The sequence below is a fragment of the Barbus barbus genome (assembly GCF_936440315.1).
Source record: "Barbus barbus genome assembly, chromosome: 14".
In the NCBI taxonomy this organism is placed as follows: domain Eukaryota; kingdom Metazoa; phylum Chordata; class Actinopteri; order Cypriniformes; family Cyprinidae; genus Barbus; species Barbus barbus.
Genome location: NC_136742.1, coordinates 28,950,139 through 28,968,849, shown reverse-complemented (window position 1 = coordinate 28,968,849; position 18,711 = coordinate 28,950,139). Strand labels below are relative to the sequence as shown.

Below are 18,711 nucleotides of genomic sequence, written 5' to 3'. Positions count from 1 at the left end.
TATAGGCTAACTGAAGTTATAAGATGAAAATATATTCAAATCTTCTTATCTTTTCAGTGCAAACAAAATGTCTCAAAATGTACCAAAAAAAACCTAACGGCAACATAGGTTACATTTTGACTGAGTTTGAAGAAAAAAAAAATACAACTGAAGTTGCGCAATTAATGCAACAAATATTGCTTTATTGTAAAGTGTTATTCTAACAGTCAAAGTAATTTTCTAAATCACATTATTATTTCTCTCTCTCTCTCAGATTGTTTTCAGATTTAAGACTCAGCCAAAGAAAAAATATTACCTATAAATCTCACTCTCTCGCTTGCTTCATATTAGCGGTCGGCAGCGCGACAGAACCATTCCCTTCATATTATTGATACTAAAATTAATATAGCAAAATTCTTGCTCAATTCAAATCCAATTAATATTCGATAGTATGAAATGCAAGTGCATATATTATGTGGCCAAAACTTCTCTGGTTCTGGCGTGTCACACATGCACATTTTGAGCTTACTGTATTACATCTGTATGTGCTTTGATCAGTTGTAAATAAAAGTTCAAATTAAATCAGAATTTATGAATGATGCACTCACCTGTCGATCTCTTAATTTTCTGAAAAGATCAGGATGAGCAAGCGACAAGTGCTTAAAAAGGTTTGATGTGTTGTCTTTATGGAAACACATGATTTATAGCAACGCTTGCATACAGGTGCAGTAAGGTCAGTTCCTTCACCTTTGTAATCTGTTTTGTATGCAAAGTAATGCCATATTTCACTTCTACTGTTCTCTTTATTTATTTTATTTATTTATTAATTTGTTTGATGATCCATCGCGTTGCTCTGTTGTCACATTTACCGGTTGCGCAGCAATTTGGGAAGCACTGCCACCTACAGGTGCATTTCGCAACTGCAGCGTATGAAATACCAAATTGAGCAAAATTATGATATCGTACCGTTTGAAATATAATATATACCCCGGTACGCGTGTGCGATATGTATGGTGTGCTATAATATCTTAATTGTTGTTTTAACAGTGTGCGATTTGATATTATCGAGTATAACGCGAAAAGCAAACAAAACACCTACAGAGTGCACGCATACATTACATGATGAAGTCTAGCTAGACTAGTGCCGTGCACATTTAGAGTGCATGAATCAGTCTATTAAAATGCATTTAGAATACATAATTCAAGATATGGGGCAGAAAATGTATATATTTATATTTCATATAGTTAATATCACATGAAGAGTGCCTTTTTTCCCTCCAAAAGTCAGTATAATTACAAATGTGATATTGATTTTATACAATAGTTCAATAAACAAGAAGTTAATATTAAGAGACTTACGGTTTAGACACCATATTTGCTGTTTTTGCTCTATTTCATTCCAAACAGCCACAGCACTGTTTCGTGTCTCTGAGCAACATGACGGTGTTTCGTTCCTGAATGAATCAACCGTTTAAATGACTGGCGGTAAATTAATTTTGCATCCGATGACCCCTTTAATATACGCACCTAATCAGAGGCTGGACAACTTAAATTAGCCTTATTATTAAGGGCTTCCTCTAAGACTGTTCCAACTCATGACTAGTCAGTTTGTGAATGTGTAGTTTTGTGCACACGGTCACACGGTCTACTTTTTTTTTTTTTTTTTTTTAAAATCCAATTTCTGATTTACCTGATATACATCACCTTCAAAATCGCTATCTGGTTGCTTAGTGTTTGATCTCGAGCATGTCTTCCTTTCTCAGTGTTTGGTTCTTAGCCAGAATGTGGAGCAGACTTGAATCAGATTAAACGAGTGATTTAATAGATGTCTGGGTAAAGTGGATCCTACAGAATGAGTGAGTCCTCGCACACACATAGGCAGGATTGGATGCGGTAACCATGTCAATGGACCAAAGTCATTCAGTGCTGGTCTTTAAGAATGAGTTTGTGCAGAATAGACGGTTGCCATAGAAACTCGTTTCAAAAGATGTAGCCATGTGCTTAAATGGACATTTGTACCATGTTTATTTTTGTCCGTTCTTCCTTTGTACAGAAGTATAAGGGTTTTAAAGCATTTATGACGGTCTGACCACACACAGTTGGTTTTGTGATGTCACCTGGTTTACTCTGACAGATGGCTGCTTCTCAGGGGGTTTCTGATGTGCTGTGACACACAAATTTAATTCTTCTCTGATCTTCCTTCATTTTTATCTTATATGATAAATTTTTTGTTGTTGAAGTCTGCTTCATTTAGACAATTGATTAGGGGTGTCGTGAGATAGACATGTTGGCTTATGACAATATATCAGTATGATTTTTTTTTTCAAGAAATTAATACATTTATTCAGCAAGGATCCACATTGATCAAAAGTGACAGTAAAAAAAAATTTTAATTTTTTTTTATTTTTGTCATTGCTTATTTCTTGTTATTGTTGAATGAATATGTCATTATTAGCTGTGTTATTTGCCCTTCCACCATATTAAATGCTTCACCTGCATAAATGATGTCATGAGTTTCATGCATCAGCCGTTTTGAAACCTAGAGCATCACTTTAACAGCACATGCTTTCATATACTTGTCTGCTAAACTGCCCCGCAGGAACCCCGGGGTTAATAAAGCGTTGTTAGTTTGTATCCATGTGTTCCATAATGGCCAGATTGCAATGTATCACTGTCTAAAACTGTCTTTCTCTTGCCTTTTTCAGGCCCTGCATCAGCTCTATTATGATCCGAACATTGAGAATAAGAACCTGGCTCAGAAATGGCTGATGCACGCTCAAGTGTCTCCTCAGGCCTGGCAGTTCTGTTGGGTTTTACTGAGACCAGAGAAGGTAAGAACATCCTGTTCTCATCCCCTCCTTTTCCATCAGTGCTTGACTTGTCCTTTTCACCCAAGTTTAATGGGTTGGGAATGCCTATTCATAATGACTTTCGGTCTGTGTACACACATCAGATGTCGTTGGCATTAGCATTGCAGCCGTCAACTAAGCTACACCTACAGGTTTTATTTGGTTTTGTTCTGTGTAGCTGTTTTCGATGGCTACAAAAGGAGTGAATTTCACAAAAAGATGTCATCTGAGTAATTTTCTCCTAAAACACACAAAAAAAGTAATTTATATTTGATACAAGCAATAGCCTATTTTTTACATTGTGACACATCTCCTCCGTGATTCTTAAATGTGTTGCAATTTAAACATCTGTAATGGTTTTATAATGAAAACTGATAATTGAAGTTCTTTTTTACATCACAGTAATGAGAATGGAAGGTAATTTTTACTCAATATGGATTAATCTAACAGCTGATTACACAGCAGCAGAAATAAATGCAACAACAGCCATATTGCATGCCACTAATAAGTAGGGTTGGGTACCGGTACTGTACTGATATTGGTACCTGAAATTCGGTACTGGTACCCAATTGGTGCTTTTCCACTGCATAGTACGGCACGGTACAGTTCAGTACAGCTCACTTTTGGGGGGTTTTCCACTGGGTACAGTACCTGGTACCTGGTACTTTTTTAGTACCACCTCGGCCGAGGTTCCAAGCAAGCCGTACCGTTACTAAAACGTGACGTGTAAACCCTGCTGATCACTGATTGGCCGGAAAGAATCATCTCTGCCTGCGTCATTGAACTTGCGGCACGAGACCTGCTAGATTTAAATCGGCACAGCCAACTGTTTTGAATGGGCGCACCTTTTTTAACAACCAAAAATGGCTGTTTCGTTGTCTGTTGAGGAAGTATTGACGTCCCTCTCTTTGATAGCCGAGGAGCGGATCCAGCGAGAGTTTGATGGAGCGACGCGGATTTAAAAAGTTTTTCAGGAGTCACGGCAGTAGAGGCGGCGCAACTATAAGGACACGTGAATAATCCCGCCCACTCTAAAAGCGGTACTAAACAGCAGTGGAAAGGCAAGCCGTGCCGTTCTGAGCCGAGTCGTACCATGCAGTGGAAAAGCGCCAAATGGTACCTTTTTGCGGTACTTTGTGTAAAAACAAAAACATTTATTTCAGTGAAAAAATAAGACCAAAACTCTCAATTTCAACATTTTGAACAATAGGACCCTACAATTTTTTTTCTTCCAGGAATTCTTCTGTTTGATTTTTTTTCTGAAAATCAAATGAAGGCATGAAACATTTATTTATTTTTAATCAAATGGAAATGAAACCCTTTTATTTGTTGGCAAATTTTACTGTTAAAATTAATGCATGGTAGAAAAATTGTGTGAATATTCCTTTAAAAAAGTTTTAATAATAATTGTATTTTTTCTACAATCAAGTCGTTAATGTGGTTGTAGTAATTATTTTTTATCATTTATTTTATTTAAATTTGTCAGTAAATGGAATATATAAAGATGTAAATTATACTGTACAAAAGTAATACATATTTCTGTTACATGTTAAACCGCACTTTTATTTTGACAGGTTGCCGTGAAGTTTCTGTGTGTATACAGTATATATGATATGATGCAGGTTTTCTCAAATGAAACGTAAAATTTTAATGAAGTGACTCTCACAGCCTGTAAGTTCATGTGTTCATATAGTGAGATGCAGAGGCCGAAAATCACCGCGAGATCACGTGTGCTTCATCAGTATTTGTGTAGCAAACAAAACCTCTGCCATTCGTACATACCAAGGCTAGCGGAACATGTAGGATTCATATTTAAACCATCTTTTTGCGTTTTAATATTCTCACACACTAGTTTATATCGCGATTCGAATTAAGTAACAGACCTTCTTTTATTCCTCCAAAAATGTACAAATTCCATGGCATTCCGCGCTATAGAGTAAATTCTGTTTTTATGAATGGACTCCGCCATCCTGTCCACGTTTTCATGGAAACCATATGACCCTAGAAATGTAAGCACACTTCAGAACATTTGGTTTTGCCCTGTGTGTTGTGTTTTAAAGAGTTGCAGTGGTGACATCATGTCACAGGGTCTCTCTCTCTCTCTCGTATGCGCCCAAATGCTTTCTCAGGTACTGAAATTTGATACCGAATGATTTAATGTGAATCGATACTCTGTAGTACCGACGCAGTTCGGTCGGTACCCTTAAAAGTACAGAGTTCGGTACCCAACCCTACTAAATCTGCATGCGTGTCTCTGTGTAAATAAATGGCGCTGTTTGGTCTCCAACTCAAACTTTTCAGCATCTGCCGTCTTAATATAAGAGCACATGAACTTCATCTCCAGGGCTGCTCTGAGAGTCACTTCACCAGTTTTACTGTTTCATTTGAGAAAAAACTACTGTCAAGTACTAAAACACTGAAACGCAAAGTAGACGACAACCTGTCAAAATATAAGTCCGGTTTAACTTGAAGAAATTTTGACAGAAATATTACCCATTATACTAAAATGTCATACAACCAAGATTTATTTTTATTTAGTTACTATACTGTTGTACAGCCTCTTATTTGACAAAAAATAAAAATGCAATGCTTTGTTGTAAATTAAATTGTTGAAGATTTATTCATTTATTTAATTAGAATTTTTTTATGCTAAAGTTGTATTGAATCATAAAACATAGAATCCGGAAATAATTAACTGGAAAACAGAATTTAGGGCAAAATAAAACAGATTTTATAGGGCCATAAATTAAAAAGTAGTTTAATTGTGAACAAACAAATGTGTTTACATTCATTTCCTTCCCCATTAATGGTAAACGAATATTGTGCTAAGTAATGATATTGTGTGAAATGGGAAAAAAATATTTTGATGTTATTTTTGGCTATATCACCCAGCCCTAATAGCGACGCACCAGTTGAGAAGCACTGATCACAAACTCTGTGCTGACTAATGATGCAAGAAGGCTTTATATGCTGTGTACGTCTCATCTGATTTCTTCTCCAAGGAATCTATTAAAGAGAAAGACAATCAAAGACTGCATCTCTTCCTTCATCTCCGCAGGTTCCAGAGATCCAATACTTCGGCGCCAGCGCCCTTCACACCAAGATCTCCCGCTACTGGGGCGACATCCCTGCCGAGCAGTACGACACGCTCAAAACGCAGCTGTTTTCTCAGATCGCTCGCTTTGCCTCCGGCTCTAAGATCGTCCTGACCCGCCTGTGCGTGGCGCTGGCGTCCCTCGCCCTCAACATGATGCCCGAGACGTGGCCGGGGGCTGTGTCAGAGATGGTGCGCATGTTTCAGGAGGAAGGAGGCGAGGTGGACGGGCGCGCCCGCTGCTTGGCTCTGTTGGAGCTCCTCACAGTTCTCCCCGAGGAGTTCCAGACCAGCCGACTGCCGCAGTACCGTAAAGGACAGGTGAGAGGCGCTCTGGGCCGTGAGTGGACGGCCGTTTACCCGCTCCTGCAACAGCTGTTACGGCAGCCGGACTCTCCGCCGCTGGTGAAGGCCCGTGTGCTCAAGTGTCTGTCGAGCTGGGTTCTGCTGGACGTTCCTCTGAACGAGAGCGAGGGATTGGTTGAGGCCAGTTTCACGGCGCTGGCAGATCCGGAACTGTTCGATACGGCTGTGGAGGCCATTGTCAACACCATCTCACAGCCCGACTCACAGAGGTCAGCATTTAGTTCTGCAGTACTTATGCAATGGGGCAGAAAAGCAATGCAGTGAAAGAGAAACTGAGTTGCATGAAATGATACAAAAACAGTTGGGGTTAAACATGTACAAAACACCAGGCATAAAATTTACTCGTCATAAATATTTTCCACTGGCCATGAAACTACATTTTGCATTATTTTCTTAATATGGCTGAATCACTCAAAGTCCCCAAATTTCCCCCCAATTCTAATTAATGTAATGGAAAAAAAAAAATTATCGTTTAAAAAAAGTTTGTAAGATTAACATGGTATAATTTGTGCTGCCTTTTAACTTCAGGTTTTTTTTAGCATTTAATTTATTCAAATATTATACATTTTAAATTATGTAAATTATAAATAATTAAAATTTATATATTTAAATAATTTTAAAATAATATATTTATTAATAAATATATTGTATTACAATAAGTCTAATACATTTTTACAATAATACAAATCTAATGAGCATCTCTAAGGAAAAGTAAACAGATTGGTAATAATTTCATTATGAAATGTTACAAACATTTTGGGGAAAATCCTTTATTGTGGTGAAAATAAGATAAAAAAAGAACATGTGTGGTCCTAGAAATAGCCTAATGGTTAGAGATTCGGACTCATAACCTAAAGGTTGCGAGTTCGAGTCTCGGGCCGGCAGGGATTGTAGGTGGGGGGAGTGAATGTCCAGCACCCTCTCCTCCCTCAATACCACGACTGAGGTGCCTTTGAGCAAGGCACCGAACCCCCAACTGCTCCCCGGGCGAGACACCTGCTCACTGCTCCGGGTGTGTGTTCACTGCTGTGTGTGTGTTCACTGCTGTGTGTGTGTTCACTGCTGTGTGTGTGTTCACTGCTGTGTGTGTGTTCACTGCTGTGTGTGTGTTCACTGCTGTGTGTGTGCACTTTGGATGGGTTAAATGCAGAGTATGGGTCACCATACTTGGCCACGTCACGTCACTTGAAAAAGTAAATAGTGTGAGTGTCAGACTATTGTTGATAATAGTGATTTAAATCATAATTGTTTTAATAATAATTTCACCTTTTTCTTTTAACCAGCTAACAATTTATTTTTCAAGGCCAGTACTTTTTTTGTATTATTTATATACCATTATACTAATTTTCATTAATATTATTTTCGGTTGTCATTTTAAATTTATTTAGATTTTGTCCCTTTTATTAGTTTTATTTATTTTTTAATATTACTATTTAGGTTTAATTGATCAGCTTTAGGTTTAGTTCAGTTTAGTTTTAGTTTGTATTTATTTCCAATTTTAGTGCTTCAACTTAAACTAGTTTCAGTTACTTGCCAAGGCAACATTTTAACAATTTTAGTTTTTCATCTAATATTTATATTTTTTTTATTTCAGTTCAGCTTTAGTTCAATTAACTTTTTTAATTTAAGTAATTTTAAATTTTCTTTTTCATTTTTTAAATAGTTTAGTTTTAGTAACTAGTTTTAGTTTTAGTTTTAACAATAATAACCCTGTTTTTACTTTTATATAGATGCATACTTCAATACACCTGCTAGAACAATAGAAGGTGCATATGCATTTTTTTGTTATATCAGTGAACGCAGAACTGTGAACAACATGTGAAAGAAAGAGAGAGAAATGGTCTGATGGAGAACAAACACAGGTGAGATGAAAGTGACGGATGCAAAGAGAGAGGTGTGGAAGAGAGACAGAAACAAAGGCAAACTGAAACAGTCACATTAGAGGGAGGGGGGCTGGCGGCGGCGGCAGGTTTATTTCAAGGATGGCTGGCGTTTCCATGGAGACAGAGCGAGGGAGCAATGTCTTTCGCTCTGCTTGGTACAGACACGGCAGGATCCCACCCCCCCTCACTGAAAGCCAGAGCCAGCGGATGCTGAGGACCAACCTTTAGAGGTGAACGCATCCTCCACTGTGGAAAGCTGGTGGTGTGAGGTTAAAGCGCTTCTGCTCTGACGAAGACGGTCTAATACTGTAGTTCAATAGTTCCTACAGGTGTCTCGCACACTGTTACGGCTGAGTTCACTTTGTAGTGCATGAGGGAGCTGATTAGGATGGGTGACCTTTAGAGAGAGATTTAGATTTTTCATGAGAGCTTTTTGCAGAAAGGCTGATTGGAAGCAATTTTTGCACTGTATGTGTTGAGTAGTGGTTCATGGAAATATATTTATTTTTAAAGGGCAATTAAAAGTTGCAGAGTGGCAGTTGTTTTAAACCTTAATGATTTGGTTATAAAAAGAGATTAAAATAGCTGAAAACTCCAAATAAACTGCCTAAGTGAGCATAATTTTTACTTGCTTGAATTGTTTGCCTTTCTTCTAGATTAGGATTTCTCAAACTAGGGCTTGTGTGTTGCTATTAAAAGCTATTAATTCAATTATACAATAATTTATAAAAAAAACTTACTAAAAAAGGTTAAATATTTTATTTGTTGACCCGAAAGGCATGAGATCATTAACCAACCTCAGATAATTATGATGTGTTGTTAACTTATTGAAATATTCATTTAAAATCTTACGGATAGTTCAAGTAAATATGTTTAGATTTAAAGGTGTTCGGCTTACAAAAAAAGAGATTGGATTGGATCGATTGACTGATTGATTAATTTGTTTATTTAGTGAAATGATCAATATCTGGTTTTCTGGAGCTCATGAAGTCCACAATTTTTTTTGCTGCATGAATAACAAAAACAACAACAGAAAAGCATGTGAAAGTTCTATTCTATTCTAATCACCAGGCCTTTAAAAAATTTTTTTTATATATATATATATATATATATATATATATATATATATATATATATATATATATATATATATATATATATATATATATATATATATATATGAAGGCTGTGAAAATGTATCTGCATTGTTAATCCTTTTGATCTTTTATTTAAAAAAAAAATTCACAAAAATCTAACCTTTCATTGGATAATAACAGTTTAAAATGGGGGGAAATATCATTATGAAATGTTTTTCTCTAATACACATTGGACACAATTATTGGCACCCCTAGAAATTCTTATGAGTAAAATATCTCCGAAGTATACTCCCATTCATATTCACAATTTTGAGCACTCCAGGGTGATTATGAACATGAAATAATCCAGCCATGGCTTCCTGTTTTACAGAAATATAAATAGGAGGGAAAACAAAGCCCAAATTCCCTTATTCATCCATCACAATGAGAAAAACCAAAGAATATATTTCTGATGTGAAGCAAAAGATAATTGAGCTTCACAAATTAGTGAAGTGGCTTTAAGAAAAGAGCTAGAGCAGTGAAAATTCCCATTCCCACCATCAGGGCAATAATTAAGAATTTCCAATCAACAGGAAATGTTACGAAACTGCCTGGAAGAGGACGTGTGTCTATATCGTCCTAATGCACGGTGAGAAGAGAGTTTGAGTGGATAAAGACTCTCCAAGGACCACAACTGGAGAATTACAGAAAATAGTTGAGTCTCAGGGTCAGAAAACCTTAAAACAATTGTCAAACAGCACCTACATCACCACATGTTGTTTGGGAGGGTTTCAAGAAAAATTCTCCTAGCTCATCCAAAAACAAACTCCAGCATATTCAGTTATCAGACAGGACTGGAACTTCAATGGCACTGGCTTCTATGGTCAGATGAAACAAAAAAATTAGCAAACACTCAAGATGGGTTTGGTGAACACAGGGATAAAAAGTACCCCATGTGTACAATGAAATAAACTGCTGTATTTTTGATGTTGTGGGCCTATATTAACAGATAAAAAATCAATAAGTGACTTACTCTGTTAGAAATCTTATAATGGGCCATGTTTGGATCTTCCAACCGTACAATAATCCAAACACAAACCTCAAAAACAACACAAAAATGGGTCACTGAGCACAAAACCAAGCTTCTGCTGGCCATTCCAGTCCTCTGACCTGAACCCTGTAGAAAATGAGTGAGGTGAACTGAAGAGAAGAAGCACCATCATGGAGCTGTGAATCTGAAGGGTCTGGAGTGATTCTGGATGAAGAAATGGTCTCTGATCTCTTGTCAGGTGTTCTCTAACCTCATCAGGCATTATAGGAGAAGATTTAGAGCTGTTAAACTGGCAAATGGAGGTTTCAAAAAGTATTGCATAAAAGGGTGCCGTTAATTGTGGCCAATGTGTATTAGAGAAAAACTTTTATTTCATAATGATATTTCCCCCCATTTTAAATTCTTATTATCCAATGAAAGGTTAGATTTTTGTGATTTTTGTTTTTTTTAAATAAAAGATCAAAAGGATTAACAATCCAGATTCATTTTCACAGCCGCGTTTGATCATATTTACCAAGGGTGCCGATATTTTATATATATATATATATATATGAAATTGGCGATCATTATATAGCCTATTCACTATTGATGAGAAAAAAATAATGTTAGCTACACTTGGCTGAATAACTTTATAGCTGTAATAAGCCATCGTAAACCGAACATTAACAGCGTTATGAATGTTAAGAAATTCTTCAGCTCATTTTAATTACAGACATAATTAAACTGTGAATTAATTCCTCAGTCAAATGCTGACAGTGCTGAATAATTAATCTGTATTATTAATGTATCATTTTATTAATCCATCATTCAGTTATTTCACTTAAAGCAGGTTTTACAATGTATATAATAATTCCCTTAAAGGAGCAAGATTAGACTCCTCCATGGGTCATATTCGGCCCTTGGGATGTGTGTTTGACACCCTGGTTGTTGACAGACAGTAGATTTGATGAGTAAACACATGGACAGCTAGCGTGTGAGTTTTTCCTCTCTGTGCTGTAATATTGTGATCTGCTGCTGAGCATGATGTCTGTAGTTCGCTCTCAAACAGCCAGATCTGTTTCGAATTCAGTTCGGCCGGTGTGTCACCTGCTCTTAAAGGTCATATCAATGATTCTCCATTGATTTTGGTTATTCATTTCACCTTTGTCCTTTTCTCCATCATGCCCGTGCCTCGTCCTCTCTCGCTATCCTCTGTCTCCATCACCTCATCGCCTCCTCTCACTGTTTAAACACATTACAATCAAGCCTCTCGGGAGGATGCCATTGGACCAAATGCATCCTGTTGCCAGGCAACTCATTTCATCTGTCTCCTGGTGTTTGAGGGTAATTACACAGAGAGGGAGTCTGTGTCTGTAGAAGCACTGTGAGATATCACACGAGAATGTTTGAGGTGAGAAGAAATCTGTGCTCTGATGAAACAAACTTAAAATTTGTCAGTCTGAGAGACAAGATGGCGCAAACAGAGATGAGAAACTCAGCCTGCATGTTGTGGTTATAACGTATGATATAATCCATGGTTATTATTTTTAACACTGACTAGCAGTTTAAACATATATAGTGAAGTCATATGAAGAAATTTAAGTCGTTATTCAATGAAGATTGTGCCGTAGACCATTTTGAAGCATGCACGAGCGCAGTAGTGATGTCTGATTTGATAATTAAAGCGTTACTCCACCCCAAAATGAAAATTTTGTAATTAATTACCCACCCTCATGTTGTTCCAAACCCGTAAGACCTCCGTTCATCTTCAGAACACAAATTAGGATATTTTTGATGCTTTCTGAGAGCTCTCTGACCCTCCCACAGACAGCAATGGAATTAACACGATCAACGTCCAGAAACGTAGCAAGGAGATCGGCAAAATAATCCATGTGACATCAGGGGTTCAACCATAATTTTACGAAGCTACGAGAATATTTTTTGTACGCAAAGAAAACAAAAATAATGACTTAATTCAACAATTTGTCACCGTAGTGCCATTTTTGGAGAGTATCAACTGAACGCAAATAGCGTATGCTGTTCGGTGTCATCCGCACCACAAGCATACGTTTTCAACGTTTTTACACTTTGATTTGAACGAAAACAGCGTATCCGCATGGCGCAGCAGACACAGAACAGCATATGCTATTTGCGTTCAGTGGATACTCTCCAAAATGGTGCTACGGTGACGCGGAAGAGACGAGTGGTTGAATAAAGTCATTATTTTTGTTTTCTTTGCACACAAAAAGTATTCTCGTAGCTTCGTAAAATTACGGTTGAACCCCTGATCACACATGGATTATTTTGCCGATCTCCTTGCCAGCTCTCAGAATGCATCAAAAATATCTTAATTTGTGTTCCGAAGATGAACGGAGGTCTTACGGGTTTGGAACGACATGACGGTGAGTAATTAATGACAGAATTTTCATTTTGGAGTGGAATAACCCTTTAATGTATTTTGCTTGAGACTGATCAGTGGTCAGCTCAACATTGAGCATCCCGACACAAACAGGTGCGCAGTGACTAGCGGTGACATGCTGCGTAAATCTTCCTGATGCTGTTGCAAGCCCTACTTGACCTTGAGTGTCATTGATGTGATTATTTATTTTTTTATTTAGGGACTATTCTAGTAAAAGCATCTTAAAACCAGAACTCATAAATAAATGTACTCACCAGAGACACAGCCTCACTAGATCAATTAAACCAGGAAGGACAAGGTCACACGGCAAAGAAACGCAGTGCTTTATAGAGGCCATGTCATGCGTATATGGGTCATAGCTAATTTACTAGTGTTCCAACAACCTGTTTTGTATTTGTTAGTTTTTTTTTTTTTTGCTACATTTAAAAATGAGCTATTTATTTATTGTTTTCTTCCTGTCATTGTTGAAACAAGTTTGCCTTGATTCAAAGTTTCGATTGACTAGAAATTTGTCTAGGACTGAAATCAGAAAATGTGCATGAAATGTCAAAATGCCAGGCAGAAGATAATTAATATTTAATACAATAATGGAGAGCAGGATTTGACTTGACTCATAATTGATTCCAGTAGAGTTTGACATTAGTGTGTTTAAACAGTAAATGTTGCATCATCCATCTTAGATGATGTTTTCATCACAGTGCATCCTGTGATTGCATCACCTGTGAAGGATGTATGCGATACTGCATTATAATTTGGACCGAATCTAGTATCTGTGAAAGCAGCATAAGGTTGCTGCCTGCTGTTTGGAACAGCCTTCACATTGCTTGCCTGCGATGCTTTCAGATTCTGCCAACTCACTGGGTTTTGGAACAGATCTTGTGTCTACATACTGTAGTGCATCAATATCTTATTTCAAGAAAAGAGCAAGAATAGTGTTTTTCATGATATGACCCCCTTAAAAATTCTTGTGTGGTTTAGTGTGCTCTTGGCAGCAACTCTGAAACATCTCTCTTTTATGTCGTACGGATTCCTTTAATATTTATCATCATCATATTACATCACAATCTCTGTAATCTCATTTAGTACTCTCTGAAAGGGAATGAGCATTTGATCTTGTTTTATTGTGATGGTAAACAAATTAATTTATTTATTATGATCGGGTTGATATAGGTTTGTTGATTATTAGATAGATAGATAATAGGGATGTAACGATTAACCGCGAGCCGGTTGAAAATCGATTCAAATCGGTTGAGATGCTAAACAAATCGCGATTCAATTAGTGGTAGGAGTTTATATGAATGTATGTCTAAGGGGAAGTTACTGTCTTTAGAAATGTTTAGATGGTATTTTCTCTTTTCATCTTGCCTCTGTATAATTCATATTAAAGTTCATAAGTGCAGCACTGCTTTATTTACAGCGGAAACCAAGGGAATGCTTTAAGCGCCACCTGCTGGCAGAGAGTGAATCTGCGTCTCATTCAGCTCGTCTTCTGTTTCATTTCATGCAGATATTTTTTATGCATAGTTTCACAAAACTGAAGTCAGACCATTCTGTTCTTGCTTCAAATTTCGAAATCTACAATCTAATTTCGATTAAAAACTGCTCATGTTGCATGAATGCAGCATCTTTGTTTGGATCATGATTAAAATGCGGTGGTTGCCTCTAATTTTAAATGGAAAGAGCAGACAAAGCCTTATTTGGTGTATATGAAGAGATTTATTTTATTTGTGTTATTTATTTGATTTGAGAGTTTGTTTTAAAATGTCAATTTAGTTTTGTTATTTACATTAACATTATATTTACATTTTGTTATTTAGCAGAGGCTTTTATCCAAATCAACAAAAGAGCAATAATATGCAAGTGCTATATTAATATATTATTGTAGTGTTATATTTCAATTTTACAAGGAAACGTGCTGCATTTTGTCCAAACAATGATAAAAGGACACATTTAATTTATAATTCGTCTTAAATCTCCTTTTGTAAAAAAATAAAGCAAAATCGTGAATCGAATCGTGAGTTGAGTGAATCATTACATGCATAATAGATTGATTTAAACATATAATATATAAATCTATTGATTGGTTTAGTTTTGTTTATGACAAAAATGTAGAACTGCTATAACAATAAAAATGTATGCGTATGCATATATACACTGGATGGATGGATAGATGTGTAAATGTTATTTTATAGTAGTTTTAAGTTTCTTGCTACAAATAAAACTAAACCGATTTGAGTCAAATGTGTAAAAAAAAAAAAAAAATTTTTTGCCACCGATCTGAATAAAGCCTAATAGAGGAGTGTTTAAGGGTGCAGCGGTGTAGATTTTCCTCTGTGTCGTTTGCTTTAATGAAGCACTCTGATGTGTCTGTCGAGTGATGAGCCCGTAATGAGCTGCTGTTCATTCTTTTTCTTTGTCCGCTCCTCATTAACATTTCTGCTCGTGTGTCCTTCCTGCTGTTGACACCAAAACGAGGATGAGATGACAGAGAGCAACAGGGAGAGAGAGAGAGAGAGAGAGAGCGTGAGGACAGATTGTTCCAGAAACGCTGAGATGGCAGCAGGGGTGAGGAACATGACAGAAGTTGATGTGGGGATGAGGTAACAGCTGTAGACAAATGAAGGAAAGCGTGATGATTTCACGAGAAGAGAAACTGCATTGTGCAGATTAGAGCTAATGTTGTTTGTTGTGTTTTTATCATTATGGGAATGTGTGTAGACGTAAATTAGCCAAGCAAGTTGAAAACCACTGCATCACGTGAAATCACTGCGCTGGTAAACCTTCTGTGTAGTGTATGTGTGTTATCATGGGCAGTGACTAGATTAAAGGAAGAGTGCGCCCAAAAATGAACATTTTCTGAAGATGTACTCACCCTCAGGCCAATAAGAGTCCAAACAGCTGATGAAAACATCACAATAATTCACAAGTAATACACACCGCTCCAGTCCATTCATTAATGTCATGTGAAGCAAAATCTATTACACTCTTAATAGACATTCCTGGTCCTATTGTGTATGATTCATTATTGCACATTATTTTACATGGAAAAAAGCATCAAAAAAATGTAATCCACCTCTGAAATGGCTTTTCTTTTTCAGCTAACATCACCTGTGCTGCCCAATTTTCACCATCTTTTTTTTTTTTTTACTATATTTTTCCATTTATGCATTTGGCCGACACTTTTATCCAAAGCAAATTGCGGTGCATTCAAAATATACACATCACACACCGAGCGCTGCAGTGATGACACATTTTTGTTGGCCAACCTGGAAGTTAGAATCACCCTGGTTCCCTCAACAACAATTTTTCTATTAGCTTTTGGATAACTGCAGAAAACAAGCGTTTGTTCATCATGATCATCTTCACAACTTTGAAGCCGAAATACATTCTCCAGAAGTAAAAAGCTAAACTTTGGGTTTAAACAGTCTTCAATGTCACCACAATTAATCTTCCAATAAGTCTTTCAGTCTTTATTTATAAAAACTAGTTAGAATAGCTACAGGAAGTGAAGATGTTGTTTCGTGTTGAGTTCCTGAACATTGTGTCCGTGTGTTTCAGGTATGTGAACACACTCCTGAAGTTGGTGCCGCAGGTGTTGCAGCTACAGGAACAGTTACGAGACGCTGTACAGAATGGAGACATGGAAACATCACATGGCATCTGTCGAATCGCTGTCTCTCTGGGAGAGAACCATTCAAGGTACAAACATAGATATATACAGGGTTCGTACAAGGTGCTTGAACTAGACTTTTTGAAATTGAAGTCCTGGAAACCCCTTGAAAACAGCCATATTTATGAAAAAGTACTTGAAATTTTAAAAGGCAGTATACATGAAATTAGTGTTCATATTAGTTTTCGATTAAAAACAATATTTTCACGCAAAATTAACAATGCTGCATGTGTTAATTATCACCATTTCTCCCGGCTTTTGGGAGCGCACGCGATATTTCAGCTTGCATTATATTGCTCTGTCTTTTATTGCATGTGCTGTTCGTTTGGGTTTCATTTGGGAACGCATATAAAGTCTGACACGCTTTGTGTTGCACTGTTATCATTTACAAGCGTGAAACGCGTCTCAGCAGCTCAGTCCACAAACTCTTCCTCAGCATATGCTGGAGTTCGGGTTGCTTAATGTTCATCTGGGAAAACTGTGTGTTATCTGTGTAGATTTTTAATGTAAATCATTTACAAACCTATGCCAACACAGGAGAATACATCAACATATTTCTAAACATGCGATTTGTTGTACGTCACGATTTCAAAATAAAAGTCTCTCTGAGTTTGCTTGTGTTAAATGGATTTAAACGTCATTGAATAAAGGAATTTGTTATAATAATGTACTTAAGTTGGTATATTCATATTATATATTGGCAATTAGGCATATTACATTATGCATTTTAACAGTTTTGTTCAATAAAACCATGTAATTACTTGGATTTGATACTTTATTTGAACCAATTATGATTGCCTCATCGTTAGTTTATATATAAATATAGTCATATTAAAGCCTCTTTTTCACCTAGGTTTATTTTTATTACTAAAAATTATCAGATTACTCAATTGTCAAAATAATCAGTAGATTTCTTGATTACCAAAATAATTGTTAGTTATGGCCCTAGATCAGTTAAAGCATTTCAAAATACAACTGCATTGTTTTGTGATTAAAAGACAAATGTTTTGCAATTGAAAATTTCTTAAAAATAGTATTAAAATATTCTCTCATTCTAGTGAACCAAGTCTCTGTATTTTGTCTTAATTTATGAGCTAAGTTTATTGTCACACCCCTAGCTTCTACAAGCATGATATCATATTTTTCCAAGTGTATGATATAGCTTTTATTCTTCAGGTCAATCATGTATTCATAAAATAATAGGAAAATGTACTTTGCCATAGTATAGTTTTAAATGTTAAAGTGGCCATAGTCACTGCATGCTTTGTTTGAGCTGCACTTAATTTGTACCATTGTTTTATTAGTTTATGCATTATAATTTGAAAGATAATAACAGTATTGTTTGATAAGTGAGATCTCTGATTTTAGTCCTTGAAAACCCAAAAAATTGTGCTTAAAGTCCTTGGAAGTCCTGGAATTTCATTTTGCAATTTCTGTACGAACCCTGTATATACTGATCAGTAATTGTTCTTAATTTTTAGCTGAACACTGAATTCATTGGATTCTGTGTGAGATGTGTGCATGTACGAGCGTTTGGAGGGATGCTGTTGTAGTAATTATGACAAGAACTTCACTTTGAAAGCTTCTGGTCTCTGTGGATGTTCTCTTGCTGAGTGAGCAGATGATACTCGGCTCAGGGTTATATCGAAGGCAGTGTCCCAGTAGCCAACTCAAACTTGATTTTGGTCAGGCATGTTACACCTACAGGCAGTTTCTGCTGAAACTTCACTCCATTTGTCGGTAGGGTTGTAACGGTATGAGATTTTCACAGTATGATAATCGTCTCAGAAAATATCACGTTTTCACGGTATATATTAAACAATAAATCTTATCAGTAACAAGTGACTTATAGACGCCGAATGTATAATATTGTCTGTAAATGTTTTTCGTTTCTTCATTAATTTTTTTTTTTAAGTCTCTTGCGCTCACTAATTTTCTTCTTTGCATTTCTCCTCTTGTCTAGTTTGCTACCTAGTTTAGTTGTCAACTAACCCTGGCCTTATATATTATGAATATTGTTGGCTCGTTGACAGATTGCGTTTGTTCCTCATTTATAAGTCGCTTTGGATAAAAGCCTTTACTAAATGCATAAATGTAAATGTCGTTAATATATCGTGCATCCCTAGTAATAAATATTCTCCAAATATGATGTGGTGCTGGTGATGGTGTGATCAAGGTCTGTTCTGCTCTTCTCTATCAGAGCTCTGTTGGAGCAGGTGGAGCACTGGCAGAGTTTTCTGGCTCTGGTGAATATGATCATGTTCTGCACGGGCATCCCTGGTCACTACCCCGTCAACGAGACCACCAGCTCTCTCACGCTCACCTTCTGGTACACACTACAGGTG

The 18,711-nt window shown here is 36.7% G+C and overlaps 1 protein-coding gene across 1 annotated transcript in view; it reads left to right on the top strand.

Moving 5' to 3' along the window:
* LOC306880561 (importin-13-like) overlaps positions 1-18,711 on the top strand; it is a 44,516-nt gene that overhangs the window by 4,488 nt on the left and 21,317 nt on the right. The window contains exons 2-5 of the mRNA XM_079434164.1: positions 2,685-2,810; positions 5,887-6,497; positions 16,255-16,395; positions 18,567-18,708. Of these exons, the coding sequence (XP_079290290.1) occupies positions 2,685-2,810; positions 5,887-6,497; positions 16,255-16,395; positions 18,567-18,708 (1,020 nt within the window). The remainder of the gene's footprint in view (positions 1-2,684; positions 2,811-5,886; positions 6,498-16,254; positions 16,396-18,566; positions 18,709-18,711) is intronic.